The 18622-nt window shown below is 37.7% G+C and overlaps 2 protein-coding genes across 2 annotated transcripts; one reads left to right on the top strand and one right to left on the bottom strand.

The window, feature by feature from the left end:
- Positions 1-781: 781 nt before the first annotated feature.
- Positions 782-11477, bottom strand: wdr46 (WD repeat domain 46). Its single transcript, XM_042491805.1, has 14 exons — positions 11393-11477; positions 10979-11134; positions 9845-9925; positions 9645-9757; positions 9425-9512; positions 8878-8939; positions 7263-7367; positions 7017-7167; positions 5477-5712; positions 4517-4670; positions 1760-1907; positions 1330-1520; positions 1073-1186; positions 782-968 (listed from the first exon to the last, which is right to left on the bottom strand). Exons 1-14 carry the CDS (start codon positions 11447-11449, stop codon positions 849-851), a joined length of 1776 nt encoding a protein of 591 aa, XP_042347739.1. The 5' UTR covers positions 11450-11477; the 3' UTR covers positions 782-848.
- A 3363-nt stretch (positions 11478-14840) lies between these two features.
- Positions 14841-18579, top strand: LOC121946959 (cytosolic sulfotransferase 3-like). Its single transcript, XM_042491806.1, has 8 exons — positions 14841-14942; positions 15232-15370; positions 15488-15610; positions 16857-16957; positions 17146-17272; positions 17354-17451; positions 17537-17711; positions 17811-18579. Exons 1-8 carry the CDS (start codon positions 14922-14924, stop codon positions 17921-17923), a joined length of 897 nt encoding a protein of 298 aa, XP_042347740.1. The 5' UTR covers positions 14841-14921; the 3' UTR covers positions 17924-18579.
- Positions 18580-18622: the final 43 nt, after the last annotated feature.

Raw genomic sequence — 18622 nt, 5'->3', positions numbered from 1 at the left:
AGACAATAATGATTCGGTTGTCATATTACTTTCTTTTTTTTTTTTACTTTCTGAGTTGCTTGAGCAATTATGTTTCATCTTCATCTGATCTCAATATTTAGAAAATCTTATGCCGTTAACATAATTTTTTTGTCTTCTACCATTGTTACTAGCAACTGTAGAATGGACATCTTTTAAATAAGCCTGCTAATGAATTTGAGAGAGATGCTGCTTGTGCTGTTATCAGAAATTAAATTGAATCAACCTGTCAAGGGGTTAACTGAAGTGCCAACAATGTGTGATCATTATAATAATAATAAATAATAATAATAGATTTTTATTTATAGTGCACTTTACATTTGAAACAAATCTCAAAATGCTCATGTTTTAATATGCTTTACAGTCATCTTAAATCACACTGAATCTAGAAGCTTGGCATTATCTTTATTTTTAGAACACATTAATAAAAAATATTTGACATACACTCGGTCAGTTTAAGAAACCAAAGAACTCTATTTGACAAAAATGAGTGAAAAATGTGTTTTATCAGTAGAAGAAAAGTGTATCTTGACACAAATTCTGGATGACACCCATGCCAACAGTGGCACCTCACATTATCTGCTCATGTAGACAGGAAGTGCTTCAGGCTACAGGCATTAAATAGAACTGCCCTTTCACTGCACTCAACATTGATTACAGATGATCTGCCACCCAAGAGAATGAGTCTTTATTGGCCGACTGCATCCAGAATTTCTGCAGAGCGTGTTTTGTTCCCACAAAGGCGTAATGTGTCCGTTTATATATGAAGTTCAAAGGTCACTCCCACAGAATGTCACTGGGTTTTGGGCTGCACAAAGGGTCCTCCTTTTCTACTTTTTGAATCTGTCCAGAGCAGATCTCTTGCTGGATAACGCCGCCTCCTTCTTCTCCCTCTTCTTTCTCTCTTTTTCAATCTTCATTTTGTCCTCTGCAGTTTTCCTGATTACATCCTGAGGGGATAAACAAGTCAAGACAGATGAGCCGAACACTCCACATACAGCAGAGATCACCACGTAATTGCATCAACCTTTATCATGTATTCTGGATCACTTACCCTCTGGTCCTCATGAGCCACTTGTTTCTTTCGCCTTTCAACATTGCCAGCCGAACTACGACCTTTTTTCTTATGCTTTGGAATAAATTTTTCTTTTGCAAGTGGGTCAAAGCCCTGTGAAGGAAAAACAGTTTTTAGGAGGCTGCAAATGACAATATGCCTATTATGATCAAGAGTCAGTATTTCAAAATATACAGATGTGTATCCTAAAATTAAAAATACTGATGTGTGCTAATCCGATGCCTCCAGACACTGACCAGAGCTGTAACCCTGTCTTGGTGCCTCTGCTCAAAGGTGGCGCGGTCCACCTGTCCCAGCTCACTGGGGTCGAGGCTGATGAGCTCAGGCTGGATCTTCTCCAGCAGGGCTTTGACCTCCCACTCCTGCCTCTGCTTTACATTGCGGTACGGATTTGCATCCAAACCATCAAAGTTAGGTTCTCCAGCACCTGAATATAAATGGTGGAAGACAGAAGATGGGAATGTTTTTATGCACAAAAAAAGTAATGCATGGTTGATTTTCAAAATCTGAATTCAGAGTTTAATAACAGCAGCAGTTATAGCTGGCTATACCCATCAGGAAACACATGTCGACATCTATCTGAACCCACATCAAACTTTACCCTCAGTTTCAAACTTGTTACTCAGTCGATTCTTAAATATGATATGATGTAAAATCATGCCGGACCTGGTGTGAGCATGCTGGTAAAACCGTCTCCGTGCCCAACCCCAAGGACATCCTCAAAGGGACAGAAGTGCATCCCCCAAACTGTTCCTCGAACTCTGTGAGCCATGTAGGGTTTAGTCACTGGAGTATTCCACACGTCTCGGTACACCTGCAGGGACAGTTTTCAAAAGTAAAGAGGTGCGCCTTGCGCATCGCTGTTAAAAAAAACCCCACAACAAACACACAAAACACACACACACACACAACACACACACACACACACACACACACACACACACACACACACACACACACACACACACACACACACAGAAAGTGCATTGTGGTTGTATGCTTTTGGAAACCAGTTAAGTTGCAGTAAATTTAAACACAAATATTAGTTTGCCTAATTTGGTCCTAATGATGAGTTGGTAATGTACCATCAAATAACAATCAAAGTAAAGTGATTTTAAAACATCTTACAACTTGATTTGATTATTATTATTATTTATATCATATTAAAGGGTGGCTCTTTAAAAAAAAAAAAAAAAAAAAAAAAAAAAATAATAATAATAATAATATAATAATAATAAAAATAATTTATTTATAAAGCACTTTTCAAGGTAATCAGACACAAAAGTCAAAAAAAGATCATAAAATTGATTAAACTAGAATACACAGTAATTTTGATCTAAGTAAACATGCTTTAGTGTAAAAACACTATTTTCCCAAGCTCTTTGAAAATTTCTCCCATCTGACGTAGGTTTCTGCATGATGTTGTTGCAACATATAAACTGTTGGGGTACAGGTATGCTTACGTCATTGATCTCATTTAATCTTAAGAAGATCTGAAGGTGTGGCTGTGCTGGAAAAGAACTATGGTGTTGCAATTGTATAACAAAGAATGTGCTTGCCTTGCAGAAGTGAAGAAGACCATGGGAAAGGGGAGTTCGGGTGTGAAGTTGTGCAGCAGAACTATTAGACGTAAACAGTTGAAGTGTGAAATGCTTTGCAGCCTTATATGGTAAAAAGAAGAGTACATACAGCGCCCTGCATGCACAATGACTCATGTAACGCTTAAAAGATACTGGGTCAGGGAGAGACAGGTGGTCAGACTTCGTGAACTGACACACTTTTCTTGCTTGTCAGGGAAAGGAAGAGTTGACCCAAAGCTCTGTAATTTTATTCCTTCACTGCTTAATAAAATACTTAATTGAGACCGGATATCTTCTCCTATTGCTTCATTAAAGAACACGCAGGACAGCACTCACACATACAAGAAGTTAAGAATAGGATGAGTTGCTACTCCACAAAACCCACGTGCTATTGTGGAAGCCATGATCGTACAGTTTGAAAAATTAACACAAACAAACTTAAGATTCAAGTTAGCAGTGGACCAGCAGCTCCTGTGTGCAGTGAGGTAAAATTATTGTTTCTGTTAGTGACAAAATAATCTAAATATGGAATACACTTAAAATGGTGTTGATTTCTTTTAGGTGCTCCTTTTGTTAGGAGGCTGCTACCCAATCCACAACCAACAGACTCCTTTGACAGAAACAGTAATTTCACCTCACAGAACATAATGTATTGCTGGTTGTCTGCTGTCTCTGATTGGGTTGTTTGTTTGTTTGTTTGTTTGTTAGTTATAAGGCGACTTTTGGAAAAAGCAAAGCAGTACATCCCAAGCAGTAAATTTCTTAGCTTCTGTGCCCCAGTACTTCTATCTGGTCCTCCAAACTGGGAGCGCACTGACTGCCATTTATTCTGGATAATACACTGATTGTGAATCTACAAATGTGTACAATGCAGTGTAATACTGAATCTCTAAGTGAATTCACCTTGTTAAATGAATGTTTGATTATAATAAAATAAAATAACACCATCTTCCACCACTGAACTCATATCTCCAAACTATCACTGTCCTCACTCTGCATGCTTACACTGTGAACAGTGTACAACAAAGTGAAAGATAAAATGCAAGTTAAGGCCTTTTGCCTTGGCATGACCCTTAATTGCAGACAATGCAAAAGCAGAGTACATTAACTTCTGAACTGAACTGAACTTCTGAAGGGTCAAAGGTCGATAATGCAGATAAATAACCAGTGTGTCTTCAGGTATCAGACACTCATATTTAATAACACCTTTTAAAGATAACCAAAGTCAAGACTGATTTTTGGACAAATGATTTTTTCTTCCATTCATTGAAGAGATTACCAAAGGTAAGCAGTGTATATACTCCAGCGCAGAGGTAGGTTTTAGGTAGGAATATGGTTCTAAGAGCGAGTTAGGCTAAAACTTCAGGAAAGCATAAGTTTCAGTGGTAGGTTTAAATATTTATAACTTGGGAAAATGCATTTGCACAAAGAAATGTTGGATGTATCTTGACAAAAGGAAATTACAAGAAGAATAAAAGAAATTCGATCGAATTTTTGTGACAATTACAACCAAATTTAAGCCCTCTAATGACTTTGAAGGCCTAATATTTATAATAATGATTTAAGACACTTTAAGGACCTGCAGGAACCAAGATAACTTCAATAAAAAAACATAACAACTAAGAACTGTCATACTTTCAATAGCATGCCTACAATTCATTTAGATGGACAACAAAACAACGTTAATGCAATTTTTTCTCAGCTCTGACTCTGACAGTTTAGATGTTAAAATGTTAAAATTCCAGCTGTGTTCATTCAAACACACCACTTCTCCGAATGCATCACTTTCTGTGTGCTAAATTGTTTTCAGTATTAAATCATAAATTCTGGACGTGATAATGACCTGAACGATATCCCCCGTGGCTGCAGACAATAGCCCCCTCTGGCTCAGTGACAAACAGGAAGCTCCAGAAGGGAGGAAGTAGGACTTGAGGGGCTTGAAGGCTCTGATGTCATATACCTTCAGCTTTTTATCCATACCAGATGTCACCATGTATCTGCCAAAGGGAGAGATCATATCAACAGATCGCTCTCTGGTGGACACTGAGAAAACTGCAGTTTACTGCTCATAACTGAAGATGTAACATCTGCTCTAGATCTAATCTACTTAGATTCACAGTAAAGCTGTTTACCATTTCTGAATTTTTTTCTAAAAATTGTTCTAAAAACCATTATTGTGCCTGGGAAACACTAGCACTACATGAAATTCATGGAACATTACAATGAAAAGCTGCATTAAGGATATGTGACAAACTGTGATGTATTATAAGGTATAAGGCACATATTTTAATATTTCTATATTTTACACACTTAACATGCTCAGCATATTATACATATTTTACATTTTCACATACTGGTGTGAAATTAAAGCATAATGCACATATCATTATTTTATTTTATTTTTTTACTAATGCACATATTTTATTTTATATACATATATTTATATTTTTTTGAGTTATTTCCTATTTCAGACTGTAATGAATCACAATTTCCCCCTGGGGATCAATTAAGTATTTCTGACTTTTAATCTGTATGTATCCAGAAACAACTTTCTTCTTTTTCTTTGTAGTCATTTTCAAAACGTTATGTCCTGTCATAAAAATAATAATCTAGATCCAATGCATGGTCAAATATAAGAAAAAGAAATCATTTTAAGTATGATGTCTCTGGGCAGAAGAAAGGATTTGCTTTTAATGGGACTAACTTGAAACAACGTCCATAATGAACATAATTATTTACAGCTTCTTGCTGCTATAAAAATCCAATATCCACAGAAGAAGTGTAATGTTTTAAGGGGACTCACGTGCCCGTCTTGTCCACAGTAACAGAGCGCACACCGCCCTGATGACAGAGCATCTTGACGAGTGCCTCTTTTTGGTTGGGTGACCAGAGGGTGACGGTGCCGTTGGAATGGCCCAGGTGAATGATGGCATTATGAGGATTCTGGCACATCACGTCAAGCCGGCCCGTCTTGGTGCAGATGGCTGCCACCTCTTTTCCCACAGACACGTCCAGGTACTGCAGGAAACTTGTAGCACTCTGAAGACAAGAGCGAGAACAGTGAAGTTAGTCAGAGCTGATGACTGCCGGTAAATTCAAGTCAGTGTTAAAGGAAATAATGGAAATAATACTTTTAGTTTGCCCCACTTATCAATACGCACAACTAAATAAAAGAATACGTTACCCAAAAAAGGACAAGTAATAGATATACACATAGACATTTAGCGGATACGTATCCCTTTAAGCCACTTTAAATCATGTCATTATCTCCAGTGTATACTGAGAATAAACATCCATAATCAGCTTAGAAATCATGGAAAAGTGATCCTTATAGCTCAGGACCTTTTATTTTTCCTCAGTATCAAAGTAATCCAGTGATAGGTTTCATACTTTTAAAATCTTGTCAATATGTAATCAAATTCAGACTTTGTCCACAGTGACAGATTCTGAAAACTCCTTCAGACAGTTTTGGATATTGTGTTTGAATATATAATTTTGGATACCTGGATATTGTTTACACTCTTTAATAGAGTATGATAAGTTGATTTAGCTGGTTTATGTTATTTGTATTTCTTGTCATTATTGCAACAATGTTGTTGCCTTCTTAGTCATGTCTCTTTAATCTTAACGAGGCTTTGACCTAATTAAATAAAGAAAAAATGAAATAAGGGTTCAACCAAAAGAAGACGTCTATGTGTTGAGCATAGATCAATGGTTCCCAACTGGTCCAGCCTCAGAGTCCAGATTTGTCTTTGGTCATTAGTTCAAGGTCCACACATTAGCTAAATTACCACATATTCGATTTTATTTCACAAAATGTAAACATGTTGGCTTAGAACAAAAAGAAATGCAAACATGTTGCAAGAATAAACAAAAACATCACTTAAAAATAAGCTCTGTGCCAGAAATCCACGGTACTTCAAAATTAAGCGGTTTTTTTTTCACAAATTTGACACGTTCACAAGTCACTTTCGTTCAGAATGGAGATGCGACCCACCAGTTGGGAACAACTATGATAGATAACACCAATGTTTGTGGCAAATTCAGTATTCAACAGAAGACAACTTCTTGCTATTGTGTTAATACATTTAAATTAAACATGCTATACAGTGAGTGGGAAAAAAAACTCATATGAACCATTTTAATAATGCATTTGCACTTTTAAATGTGTACTGCTTTTATCCTTTCACTATTGTTTTATTAATCTTAAAAAAATGTTTTAATTAATTGTATTGATTTGTTGTTTCTGCTGGTTCTATTTTATTGTTGCTTACCAGGACCTCACTACTTAGTTTTGCTTTCATGAAACTCATGTTTTGAATCTTGAATTTCAGTCAACTCACCGCTGTTGCTAGTAGAAAGTGGTAGGGAAGGAACTGCATACGAAGGACATCATTGAATTTGCGGATGCAGTGAAGCTCTATACCGTTGGAGTCATAAATATGCAGCCACTTCTTCTGAGCCACTGCATACATGGCCTCACTGTGGAGCCACCTACATAAAAGCAGAAATTGATTAAGTTGCTGGTTGGTGAAGCTTGAATATTAAAGTTTTGTGTTCTTTAGTGCTGCAAAGTTTGAATGACTTACTTTACATCATTGACAGACTCCATCACATTTATCTCACACATGAGCTGTTTGGACTGCCAGTCTATACAAGCAACATGGCCTCTCCTCCCACCGAGCAGCAGGTGACTGAAGTTAGGAGAACACATTGTTAATGACACACGACCTAAAAATTTAAAACAATACTCAGCATAGTACAAAAGGGCTCACTTGAAGTGATTAAGCCACAAAGTTATAACCCTACTCTGCAGTTTCCCTTAACTCTGCAGAGCATTTTAGCACATTTTAAATCAAGTCAATTATATTTAAACAGCACAAAATCACAAATTTGCCTTTTTGATATGTACAGCACATCCTATATTCTTAGACCCTCGATTTGGAAAAGGAAAACGCCTCCCGAAAAAAGCCTTTGACAGGGAAACAGCAGACAACATTTACGGTGCAACACTGATGCTGCAGATTTCAAAATTATACTGCATTTGGGTCTGACACTATCCCATATTAGAGCTAAGTGCAAATCAGTTCAGTTTTTGGCCAAATCAAAGAGAGAAGAAATGTATTGCTTAATTATTATCTGTAATAAATGACAATAGACTAAGCTATCTTCTGCTCGTTGTTCTATTAGTTGTAACAGACCAGCAATGTAAAACCGACTTGAGTAAATCAGGACCTAGCATACAAACATAATCTGAAGTGGTGAAGTTATTGCGACTTGACAGAATTATACAGTATTTCACATGCAAGTAAACGGCATCCTGATTAATAATATAGTAAACAAATAACATACATAATGCCACCTGCGGACCTATGAAAGACCTCTTTTAGAGTCAGCGTGGGCAAATGGCAGGAGAACACTACAAATCTCAAAGAGCATTATGTCGGTACTGAAATCAGGCATTGGCATTTAAATATTATGCCCCACACAAGTGGAAAACCCTTCAGAAGCTCTTGAAATTAGACACATTAATCCGTTACAATCAATTTAAATCTCTACTGATGGACATAGAGCACAGTGAATGCTTGTGTTTTCCTTGAGCTGATGTTGTCCTATGTGTTGATGTTTTGGAGTATTTGTTGATGTATGCAGTGCCTCTTGTGTGTTTTTAATGTGCACTTTAGTTATCGGCCACACTTCTCATGTTTAGTCGATGTATACTGTAGTGTGTTTATGTTGTTTTCATTTGTAATTTAATCAGGACGTCCTTGTAAAAGAGAGCTTGCTTGCAATGGCCTTCCTGGTTTAAATAAATGTTACAATGAAACAAAACAAAACCATGTTCTTGCTCTGATTTTCTGCATCACCAACTGAATGCATTTAAGTTTCTGTGGCAACGTGATGCACACAGTTTGCTGTACTGCTCGGCTTCATGCAACACAAGTGTTTTCTGTTGGAGCTACACTTAAAATTATGGGATACCAATAAGAATGATGGCAGGCTAATAAATTATAAATTCTTCAACAAAACTGAAGAAGCAGATGTCAATCAAGCCCTGTTTGTACACAAGCACACGGCTCTCTAGCCTGGAGTCCATGTTGTTGTAATGCTGAGCTGTGTGACTCATATCACTGGCTGGGGCAGCAGCCCTGAGACAAACACTTCATACATGATCTGTATGAGTATGGCGAGTGAGACACTGACCGTCCAGTTTTGCTGTAATCCACACGATATGGTCCAAACTGAGACAGTTTCAAATGAAAATACTGAGGAGGAAGTGGGAGAGAAAAAACAAAAAAACAAATGAATAAAAAGTAAACAGCCAGGGCAACATCATCAGACCTGGGAACCTCAAACTGCCTTTGAAACACAAAACTGATGAAACGGTCTTGTATCCTTCCTTAACACCCAGTATTTTACTTGTTTTTTATGGTTACGTTTTTAAAGAAAACTAAAACACATATTTAAAAACACACTGGATGCGTCAAGTTAAGCCCTCATACATGATCTCCTAATAATAAAATAAAATAAATTGGCAACAGCCTGAGCTGTGTATGGCTCATGATGTTTTAAGCCATATTAGTGAAATAAATTGCTACTTAATCATGTTTTCTTTTTGCTGTAAATTAACAATCAAAAATCTTTAAAAAAAGTCAAAACAGAGACGTTTTTGTAGCAAAGGCCCAAGCATTGAAAAGCAAAAACATTGAAATCTTTCACCATCTACACTACAGTCCGGTCCATGTCCCACCTTTGCCCCAGATGTTATATCCACAGCATCTGCAATATCTTCCTGAGAGATTGTACATGTGTCCTCATCTTCATCTCCTTCCAGAAACCTGAGATTAGAGGAAAACAAGTCACAAACAGGACTTGAAACAATATTTTACAGTGATATTTGTCACTGGTTATTCTCTGTCACAATATACACTGTGACACGGAGCAGCCAGACAAGTTATCGAGGAAATTACCCTGCATCCTCTGGGAGCAGGAGGTCCAACCGGGCAGCTTGTTTCTGAGCCATTTCTGAAGCTTCGTCTGAGCGAGTGATCATGTCTCTCAGCTTGTATTGCTTGCGACGAGGCTAAGACAAAAACAAGAAAGGAGTAAGATGCTGGCTACCTCCTCTTATTAACTAGTAACTGGTAACAGGACACACTGGGGTACGTACCTTTTTAGTTTTATCTTTCCTCTTGAACTTTTGTATCCTGTCTTCTGGAATATGAGCAGGTCCAGGGAAAGGGTCAGATTTCTGAGGGAGTATAAACATAAATCAGAAGAAGTACACGTGCATGAAAATATACATCTTTAGAAATATTATACTTAAACTTAAAAATCCTCTTCTTCTGGTCGCTAAGGCTGCTTCACAGTGAGGCAATGTACTGCAACTTTAAGTACAGGATTCTTGACTGAACACAGTGGCTTGGTAAAAACTACATTGTATCATTTCAGTCTTACAAAACTGCTTTGAATCAGATTAATGTTGTATTACATTGACAATACACATTTAAAAAAAAACCAAAGATATGTAATATGTCAGGATTAATTTGAGTCACAAAAATAAGCCAAGTTTGAATGTCCTTGTCTAAGAATAAGTAATAACTAATATGTATGCATAAATGATTATGTTGAATGACTGTTTCTTAAGTTTTTTTATGAGCTATTTGGGGTAACGGTATAGAAAAATTTAGCATTCGAACTCCGATTTGGACATTGATTACCATAACAACGATCAAAGCTTTGAAGCTTTTGGGTCAGCCCTAGTAAACATATTGCTTACTTGAAGAGCTGGAACAGGCTGATAAAGAACATTATATTTATGACTATAAGAGGCGGTTGGTCTGTTTTTTACAATCTTAAAGTTTAAGTATAAACAAATTTGAAAACTTTTAAGGAACTGAAAATTATTGAATCAGATCAGACCATGAATTTAACAAACAGTTAGCCCCTGAATGCTCCCTTTTACAGATTTATTAAACCTATATATTAATTAAACACACTTACCTGTACTTTAGATTGATATTGTATGAAAACATCTATATAAAAAACACATAAACTTATCCTTTACTTTATCTACTTTATTATGGAAACTATTAACTTGTTTCTTTGGCATAGTAACTATCTTAGATTTACACCTTGTTGAGATTGTACTTGCTTTCTTTCCTACTTTGTACTGCAACTGCTGCACATCAATTGCTCTCGAGATAAATATAGACTTAGATACTCTGCAGATATTTCCCAGCTGTCTGAACAGTAACACTTTGATGCAGAGTTGATCATACCACAATCACTTTCACTCTCTTACCCCTGATATGAATTTCTTTCCCTCTTTTTGACCCTGGTCTTGCTTTCTTTTCTTTGCTTTCTGAGTCTGTCCTCCTTCACTCTCTCCACCGTCTTTTCCCACTTTGTTTTCATCTTTCTCCTTCTCCTGTGGCTCATCCCAGTATCGAGCTGGAGGCTGTCAAAGGGGAGGAAACGGAAGCAGGTTAGCAGCAGAGACTTTTAAAATAAGACACAGAGTTTTGTGTAGTTGTTTTGAACTGGGGGTCAGCTCAAACGCTCCAGGATCAACACGCGCTGTCTGCATTAGCTGTCCGATGCTAGTCGAGCTAATGCTACGTTTGTGTATCAGTTTGAGAAGCACAGTTCTGCTAACGCTCAGGTAATGAATATAACAAAGGTTAGACGCTGTAATTAATGAATGACTCGTAATTACCTTCTTCTTTTTCCCCACGTGTGCTTCATCGACCACTGCCTCGCCGGGAGACGCCATCTTTGTTGTATACGTTTTTCACTTCCGCTGAAGTTCTTTCTACTAGCGTCACTTCCGGCAGAAAATTTAAGGGGAAAACACCACCTGAAGAATTATTATCAGATTTCCATAGTCTTGGAAAGTTCAGTGAGTTAGTTCTTTTTATTTCATTTTATTTTGAATTTTTCTGGAAAGCAGATGGGTGTTAATGATAGGCCTAAATCAAGGCAGACAGTTAAATTTCCCCTACTGTTCAGATTTTCCAAAATGTAAGAACTTTATACACTTTCATGTAAAAGTTCTGTAAAATATTTCAGGAGGAGCCTTGAAATAAAATTGGAATAGCAGTCAGAACAGAACAACATAATAAGGTAATTTACCCTTCAATAGACAAAATCTTACATATTTCAGCCACTTGGTCCAGAGCCAAATGAACACACTTTTCGAAGGCAAAGAGAGAAAGCAATCTTTTTCATAACATAAATATTATTTACTATATGTATCCACTCCTGCATCATGGATTGTTGATTCCTGTTTGAATTAAATTAAACACTGCCCAGTTAAGTATTACTGTTCCTAATCTAAGCGGGCCTCTGCCAATGGGTTACAACATGAATCTGGGAGTTGTGAGATGATGAATGGGAGATACAGAAAAAATATCAAAGTTCTGCTACACAACTTTGTGGTATTTTTTGCAAAATATTGGGCAAATTAAATCTATTTGGACCAAAACAATTTACTTAAATTAAATCTTGTGAGAACAGTAGAAGGGAAATCACCCTTTGGTGGAACTACTAACAATGCATAGACTTTGGAAACTTGTGACAAAGGGTCCGAGGTAGACTCTGCTTTTTTGTAAGGGGATTTGTATCTATTTCTATAATCATATTATATTTTTAATGGGACATCTTAATCTGGGAAATAAATACAGCAGTTTACGTAGTAGAGCAAAAAGAATATTCCCAAAGTTCCCTATAAAATGTAGTGAGGTATGAGCGTAAAGTAACATAAAAAGAAAATACTCATGAAAAATACCTCAAAATTTTACTGAAGCAGTACTCGGGTAAATGTAAGTTGTTACTTTTCACCACTGTTTGTAAAGCTTGCAGATCTAGATTGTGATGTTTGGTCTTAACGCAGCCACTGAACCTTCTCTCCAAGACAACTTTCTCCCATGGGAAACAACAGTGACCTTATCATTTGATTGGACATCTGAGTGGCCAGTGGCATTTGAATTAAATTATTCAAGCAGTTGTACAGCCATTGTAGCTCAGCCAGAGCAGATTTAAGATACAAGAGTCACTGAGTTTCTGCTCTTTGTAAAGATAGGACTCAAAAGGCAATGTAAAGGCAAGTTGGGTCAGATTTATGATGGCACAGCCTGATAGTCACTGCAGAGCCTCATTATGGGTCAAAACAACAAACAAACACTGCAGGACTGCAGTGCATTCAAGTGAAAATTGTATACATTTACATTTGAAGCACAGAAATAAGCCAATGTTTTGTACTGTGTGGTTCTTTCTGTCTGATTATGTCTTTAAGTAAAGATATTGCTTTTGTGCAGCCGTTTCTTTTTAAAGTTTCAAAGTGCCAACAAAATGTTGCAACATATCCACAGCTATACCTTTTCTTCCCTAAGTGCTCGTGCGAGGATTTATTTTTCCAACTTCCTCCCCAGCCCACCGGAAGTATTTTTGAAAATGGACCAAGAATCTTTATCTACACATATCCGAGGGTGATTCTCTGGGACAAACTGTACTGTGGCTTTAATTTGCCAGAACAGAGTGGAAGATGTAAAAAGAACAACGCAAATAAATAATAATAACTATAAAAAAGCTTTGTTCTTCCCATTGCGTGCAACCTCAAAGGCAACTCAAACGAAAAGGAATGCCATCTGTTTTGAATTGAACCCACACACACTGTGCAGACAATTCCCAAGTGACTGGCATTGTTTTTAAAATCCATGCAGTATGTTCAAGCCCAAAGCTTTTGAGGTCTGCTTCTACCCTTCCTGCTTTGAGCTACAGAAACCATTCAAATGTCAAAATGTTTAGCTCTGCAAGGGCAGGCATGCTTGTATTCAGCTTTTTTCAAAAAATGTTATAATGTAAAGTCACTAAGTATTTTGGGGAACCAATGGTCACATGTTCACTCCCCATACACAGCTATTACTTCTATGAATACCACTGCAGCTTCTAATATTGCTATATTGTTGCTACTACTACTACCTCTAGTACTACTTGTCTGCTACTCGTAACCAATGCATTCAGTGGTATTTTTGTACGATCACAGTTTTAAAGTAATACTTAATTTGCTTTATGGCAGGATGATTTGCACTGGGTGGGGTTTAGAGTTTAACTACGAGAAGCAACCAATAAACCCTAGACTTTCACCAGGGAGCCCACTGTTTGCTTTCCGTGTGGATGTTGAGCCAAACCATGATGTTTTTTCTTAACCTTACCACCTGATTTTGTTGTACAAGGGAATAAAAGTTAAAACAAGGTGTTTTACCCAGACTGTAAGTGTATTTAGAAAAAGACAGTATTCATGTAACTAGCAGAAGCTGTAAATTACCTTTAAAATCTGAAGTGAATTTTGAAAAGCCACAGTGCATATGACAATGGTACAATGACATGCTGTCCTAGAACGTCAACAACAGATGCAAGAAGTTACCTAGCATGTCATTTTTTTGCTGTGAAAGTCCACTGACAAAGCAGCAGTATTTGATAAGTTTGGATGAAAACATGTGTTTTCCCTGGTGTAAACCAGGATATTGGTAGCTTAGTGGGTACAGCACATGGCATAAAACAATGTGCATTTCAGGAACCGTAAGTCTGATGACAACTATTATAGGTTTTAATAAGCTTTTTCATGCATAAACATACAAACAAACAAATGCATGAGAGCTAATTTTCAATCATCTTGATTGATTGTCTTTCAGAATGTCTGAGTGGTTCTTAATCATGGTTTTGGGGGGTGGAGGTTACATCACTACTACTACGACAGCCGACAGTCGTAGTAGTAGTAGCAGTGATGTAATATCTGATGCAGTGCATCCTTACTTTGCTTGGATGCTCAGTGGAGAGATTGATAGCATCTGCATCTGTCAAATAGGAGAATGAGGGTCATTTACCTGACTGGGAGAGATGCGTTTTATAGTGGTTGCTGATAATTCATCCAGGAAGACATGACAAGACAATGTATACAACAGCAGCAGTTTTTACTGCACAACAGTATGGAGACTTCACGTCCTAATGCTCTGCTGCACAGTGGCAAATTGGTTATAACACATTTCCAAATGCATTTTCTAGTTTTAGTCACTCCCCTTCACTCAGAAGGGGAGTGACCAGAGCCCCATGTCACATTTGAAACTAAGCCAGAGACAACAGAGAAAGTGTTACGCAATAAAAAGAGAGAGGAAGGACAACAGGCTCCGAGTCTACAGCAGGAGAAAATTGTCAAAGATACAGCCGGGAAACCAGCAGCCTTCAGCATGTCATTTGATCAGGGCATGGTATGTGTCTAAATTCATCAAAAGCCTCAAACTCTTTTTCAGAGAGCTGCACTGAGCTTTACTCGACAGTCGAGTTAATTTCTTGCTCGCTATTTATTGTGTTTCTCCTTCTTTTAAGATGACTTGTAGAAACTGCTTTTTAACACAGTCTGACTTAACTGCTTGTGACTGAAAGCAAACAATCTTTGCATTCTTTTCCAGACAAATTGCAGCAGTTGGATTAGTCTCACACAATGATTATATGCTTTATTTGTTTCGATCATTTGTTTAATTTATATTTTTCATAAAGATGGAGTCACCTCCTCGACCAGAGCTGTTTGATTTCCATGGAGTGCCAATGGTTCACTATTTCACAGACAACTGGGAGAACGTTCAAAACTTTCAGGCCAGGCCAGATGATATACTTATTGCAACATACCCCAAAGCAGGTCAGTCTATAAACATGAATAGCAGTGCAAAAGCTTTATGGCTTATAAAAAATATGTGTACAGAGGTAATGAGTTTGGATCATATCATTTCTTTCTCTTTTTCCGTCTGTCATTAAGGAACCACATGGGTCTCCTACATCCTCGATCTGCTGTATTTTGGACAGACAGAACGACAGAGATCTGTCCCAATCTTTGAGAGAGTGCCTTTCTTGGAGATGCTCATCCCATCTCTGAATTCAGGTCGAATAGCTGATTAAATATACTCCACATAATTCACATACATGAATCACAAACATACAAACACTTATTTAACCTTCAGTATACCTCATCTACTACTCTAAACATTACCATTATGTTTGAAAAGTTTGTTTTACAAAACACTGTATATACTAGGGGTGTAACAATACATGTATTCATACCAAACCATCACGGTACAGGCACTTCTGGTTCGGTCCAGAGGTGTACCATGGTCCGTAAATATTAATAATAATAATTCAGTGTTTCCCCTTCCATTATATTAGATACAGTATAATTTCCATGTAGAATAGGTGAAGACCGTGTTTTTATTAAATAAACTACATATGCTTATTTAATTAATGTTTCAGTCTCTAGTGCCTCACTGTCACTTCTCCTCCACTTGCACAGGTCTTCATCCTGACATGCACATAGCTCATGCATGCAATTACACTCTGTCGGGTGGAGGCAGCACTAAATGTAGTGGTGTTATGTACCGCAAAAGACACAAAAGAAGAAGACAGCTGAGATAAAACAGTCAGATGATTGTACTGAACCATGTCACTGTGAACTCACCAGGTTATCATTATGCTGTCGGTCAAAACGCACAAAGTGTGCACTATCTGTGGTGCACAGTCTTCATCACTGTGTGTCCTGTGTTTTACTGAACATCCAACCTGCAGCAGCTGGTTAGAGAGTTAATATGCACAGAAATAGATTTTGTTTTTACAAAACGTGCCTGTTTACAGACTGTGTACCAGGTGTGAGCGCATTTGGATACTGGAGTGCAACTCAGGCCGCACATTCCTGTCTGAACCAAAGAAACTGAACCCAAGAGATTAATTTTATTATTTTCAACTACTGACAAAAAAGAGTAGGCCTATTGAAAACAAGAGAAACATTATGCTGATCACACAGCTGATTGATAGATTGCATCGCAGTGACAGAGATTTTCCTCACAATGTCAAAGTGCCCACAGCAAAACGTAGGCACTTCCAGCAAGGGGAAGTGACTTCTTTAGACTTCTACACAAGACTTTTCTGTTTTAGACTCAGTTTTAATCGCACTTTAGATGGAATTCTTTATAAATACGACAATGCATCGCTCCGTCTCTCATCGCCGTACTGTACCGTGACTTCAAAACCAAAGTACGATTTTTCTGTATCGTTACACCCCTAGCATATACCGCAGTAAAGAAACTACTGAAGGACTTTACAACATTAGTCTTCTTACACTTAACTTTGTCATACAGGAAAAGATCTGGCTGACAACCTGCCCACCTCTCCTCGGCTCATTAAGACTCACTTTCCAGTCCAGTTTGTGCCAAAGTCCTTTTGGGAGCAAAACTGCAGGGTCGGTAGTTTATTTGTTATTTCTGTATTTCAATGGATGATCATAAGATGCTGAAATAGCGGACAAAGTCACACAAAGGACTCATTTTTCATTTAAAGGCTACGTGATAACAAGAGGAAGCAGTAGAATTTAAGGCATCTCCACTTCCAGTTACTACAACAAACTATTGGGTGTGTTTTCTTCTGTAGGTAGTCTATGTGGCCCGCAATGCCAAAGACAACCTGGTGTCTTATTTTCACTTTGATCGCATGAACATGATTCACCCAGAGCCTGGAGACTGGAGGAACTACTTTCACAGATTCATGGAGGGAAAGAGTAAGTAGAGTTTTTTATTGGTAGAGGGATACACACATTTATACTGAACACTACTGACGTGCTGTTATGTTGTGGCTTCAGTGGTGTGGGGATCCTGGTATGACCATGTGAACGGCTGGTGGACGAAGAAACAGACTTATCCAAAAATTCATTACATGTTTTACGAAGACCTGAGTGAGGTGATCTAGTTATTTTTTGAGTCTCCTCCTATTCAGGCTACTTTTCTCCTCAAGCTGGTAAGCATGCAATGATGATATCTTCCAGGACACTGGACGGGAAATAGACAAACTCTGCAGCTTTCTTGGTTTGTCTCGATCAGATGAGGAGAAGAAAAGGGTTGCAGGTGGATCGCATTTTGATAATATGAAAAAGGACAACATGGCCAACTATTCTATGATCCCAGTTCTGGATTCCAGAATTTCTCCTTTCATGAGAAAAGGTAACGTAATGAATAAATAGATAAATGTCTGTGACAAGAGGGAAAAAAATCAGCTCTCCAACTCAAGATAATATATCTGTCTATTTCTCTGTCATTCAGGGAAAGTTGGTGACTGGAAGAACCATTTCACTGTTTCCCAGAATGAACAGTTTGATGAAGACTACAAGAAAAAGATGAAGGACGTCAGACTTAAGTTCCGAACTGAAATTTGAACAAGACTAGACAAAAATGTGGCATTTCTGTGAGAAATTCTAGTTACTGTTGCCTGTATCAGAGGTGTACAGTGAATCTCTTGTTAATTATCATCATAAAGGTTTAAGGCTGTGAACAATATATTATGATGAAACAAGATGGAAATCAAATGACTGGTTGTGTCTGCAAGTGAATATTTCCTTTAGAACAAGTGAATGTATGCATAGAAAACAGAAAAATTAATTAATGATGTAATTAACCAAAAGCAGGCCTAGTTAAATAACGAAAATGTATAGTCTGATGTCAACTAAGACTGAGCGATATCAGTCTTTATTATTTCAATATGATTCTTTCATTACAATTTTAATGATACCAATACCACTGCTGACACTGATAATTTCTTAATAATAGATAATTAATCTATTATTGTTTAACCCTGCTTATAACTGTCAGGTTTTGTTGTTTTTAAATGACTGAAGATGTGACAATTCTGACATGCTGAGGACCCAAGCGCTGACACAAAGCACAAGACGAGAGTTTAGTAATTGAAGGGTGTTTATTATTTACAGTGAGAGGATTCCTTCTAGAGACCTTGGGTGCTCGGATGAGCGTCCAAAGCCTCGGCAGGGAAGCAAGTGGGCAGGCAGGCAGGTAAGCAGGCAGGCAGGCAGGCAGGCAGGCAAGCAGGCAAGCAGGCAAGCAGGCAAGCAGGCAGGCAG

Source organism: Plectropomus leopardus, chromosome 8, assembly GCF_008729295.1.
Source record: "Plectropomus leopardus isolate mb chromosome 8, YSFRI_Pleo_2.0, whole genome shotgun sequence".
Taxonomy (NCBI): domain Eukaryota; kingdom Metazoa; phylum Chordata; class Actinopteri; order Perciformes; family Serranidae; genus Plectropomus; species Plectropomus leopardus.
Note: the sequence above shows the minus strand (reverse complement) of the source record. Positions and strands in the feature narration are given on the sequence as shown.

What these genes read in the sequence shown, in the direction of transcription:
- wdr46 (XM_042491805.1), bottom strand. Translation starts at nt 11,449, where the DNA reads ATGGCGTCTCCCGGCGAGGCAGTGGTCGATGAAGCACACGTGGGGAAA. An exon ending in AAGACAGGGTTACAGCTCTG is followed by an intron (nt 1,187 to 1,329) that starts GTCAGTGTCTGG and finishes TTTCCTTCACAG; the next exon opens with GGCTTTGACCCACTTGCAAA. An exon ending in TGGCTCATGAGGACCAGAGG is followed by an intron (nt 969 to 1,072) that starts GTAAGTGATCCA and finishes TTATCCCCTCAG; the next exon opens with GATGTAATCAGGAAAACTGC.
- LOC121946959 (XM_042491806.1), top strand. Translation starts at nt 14,922, where the DNA reads ATGTCATTTGATCAGGGCATG. An exon ending in TGTCATTTGATCAGGGCATG is followed by an intron (nt 14,943 to 15,231) that starts GTATGTGTCTAA and finishes TTTTTCATAAAG; the next exon opens with ATGGAGTCACCTCCTCGACC. An exon ending in TTTGGGAGCAAAACTGCAGG is followed by an intron (nt 16,958 to 17,145) that starts GTCGGTAGTTTA and finishes TTTCTTCTGTAG; the next exon opens with GTAGTCTATGTGGCCCGCAA.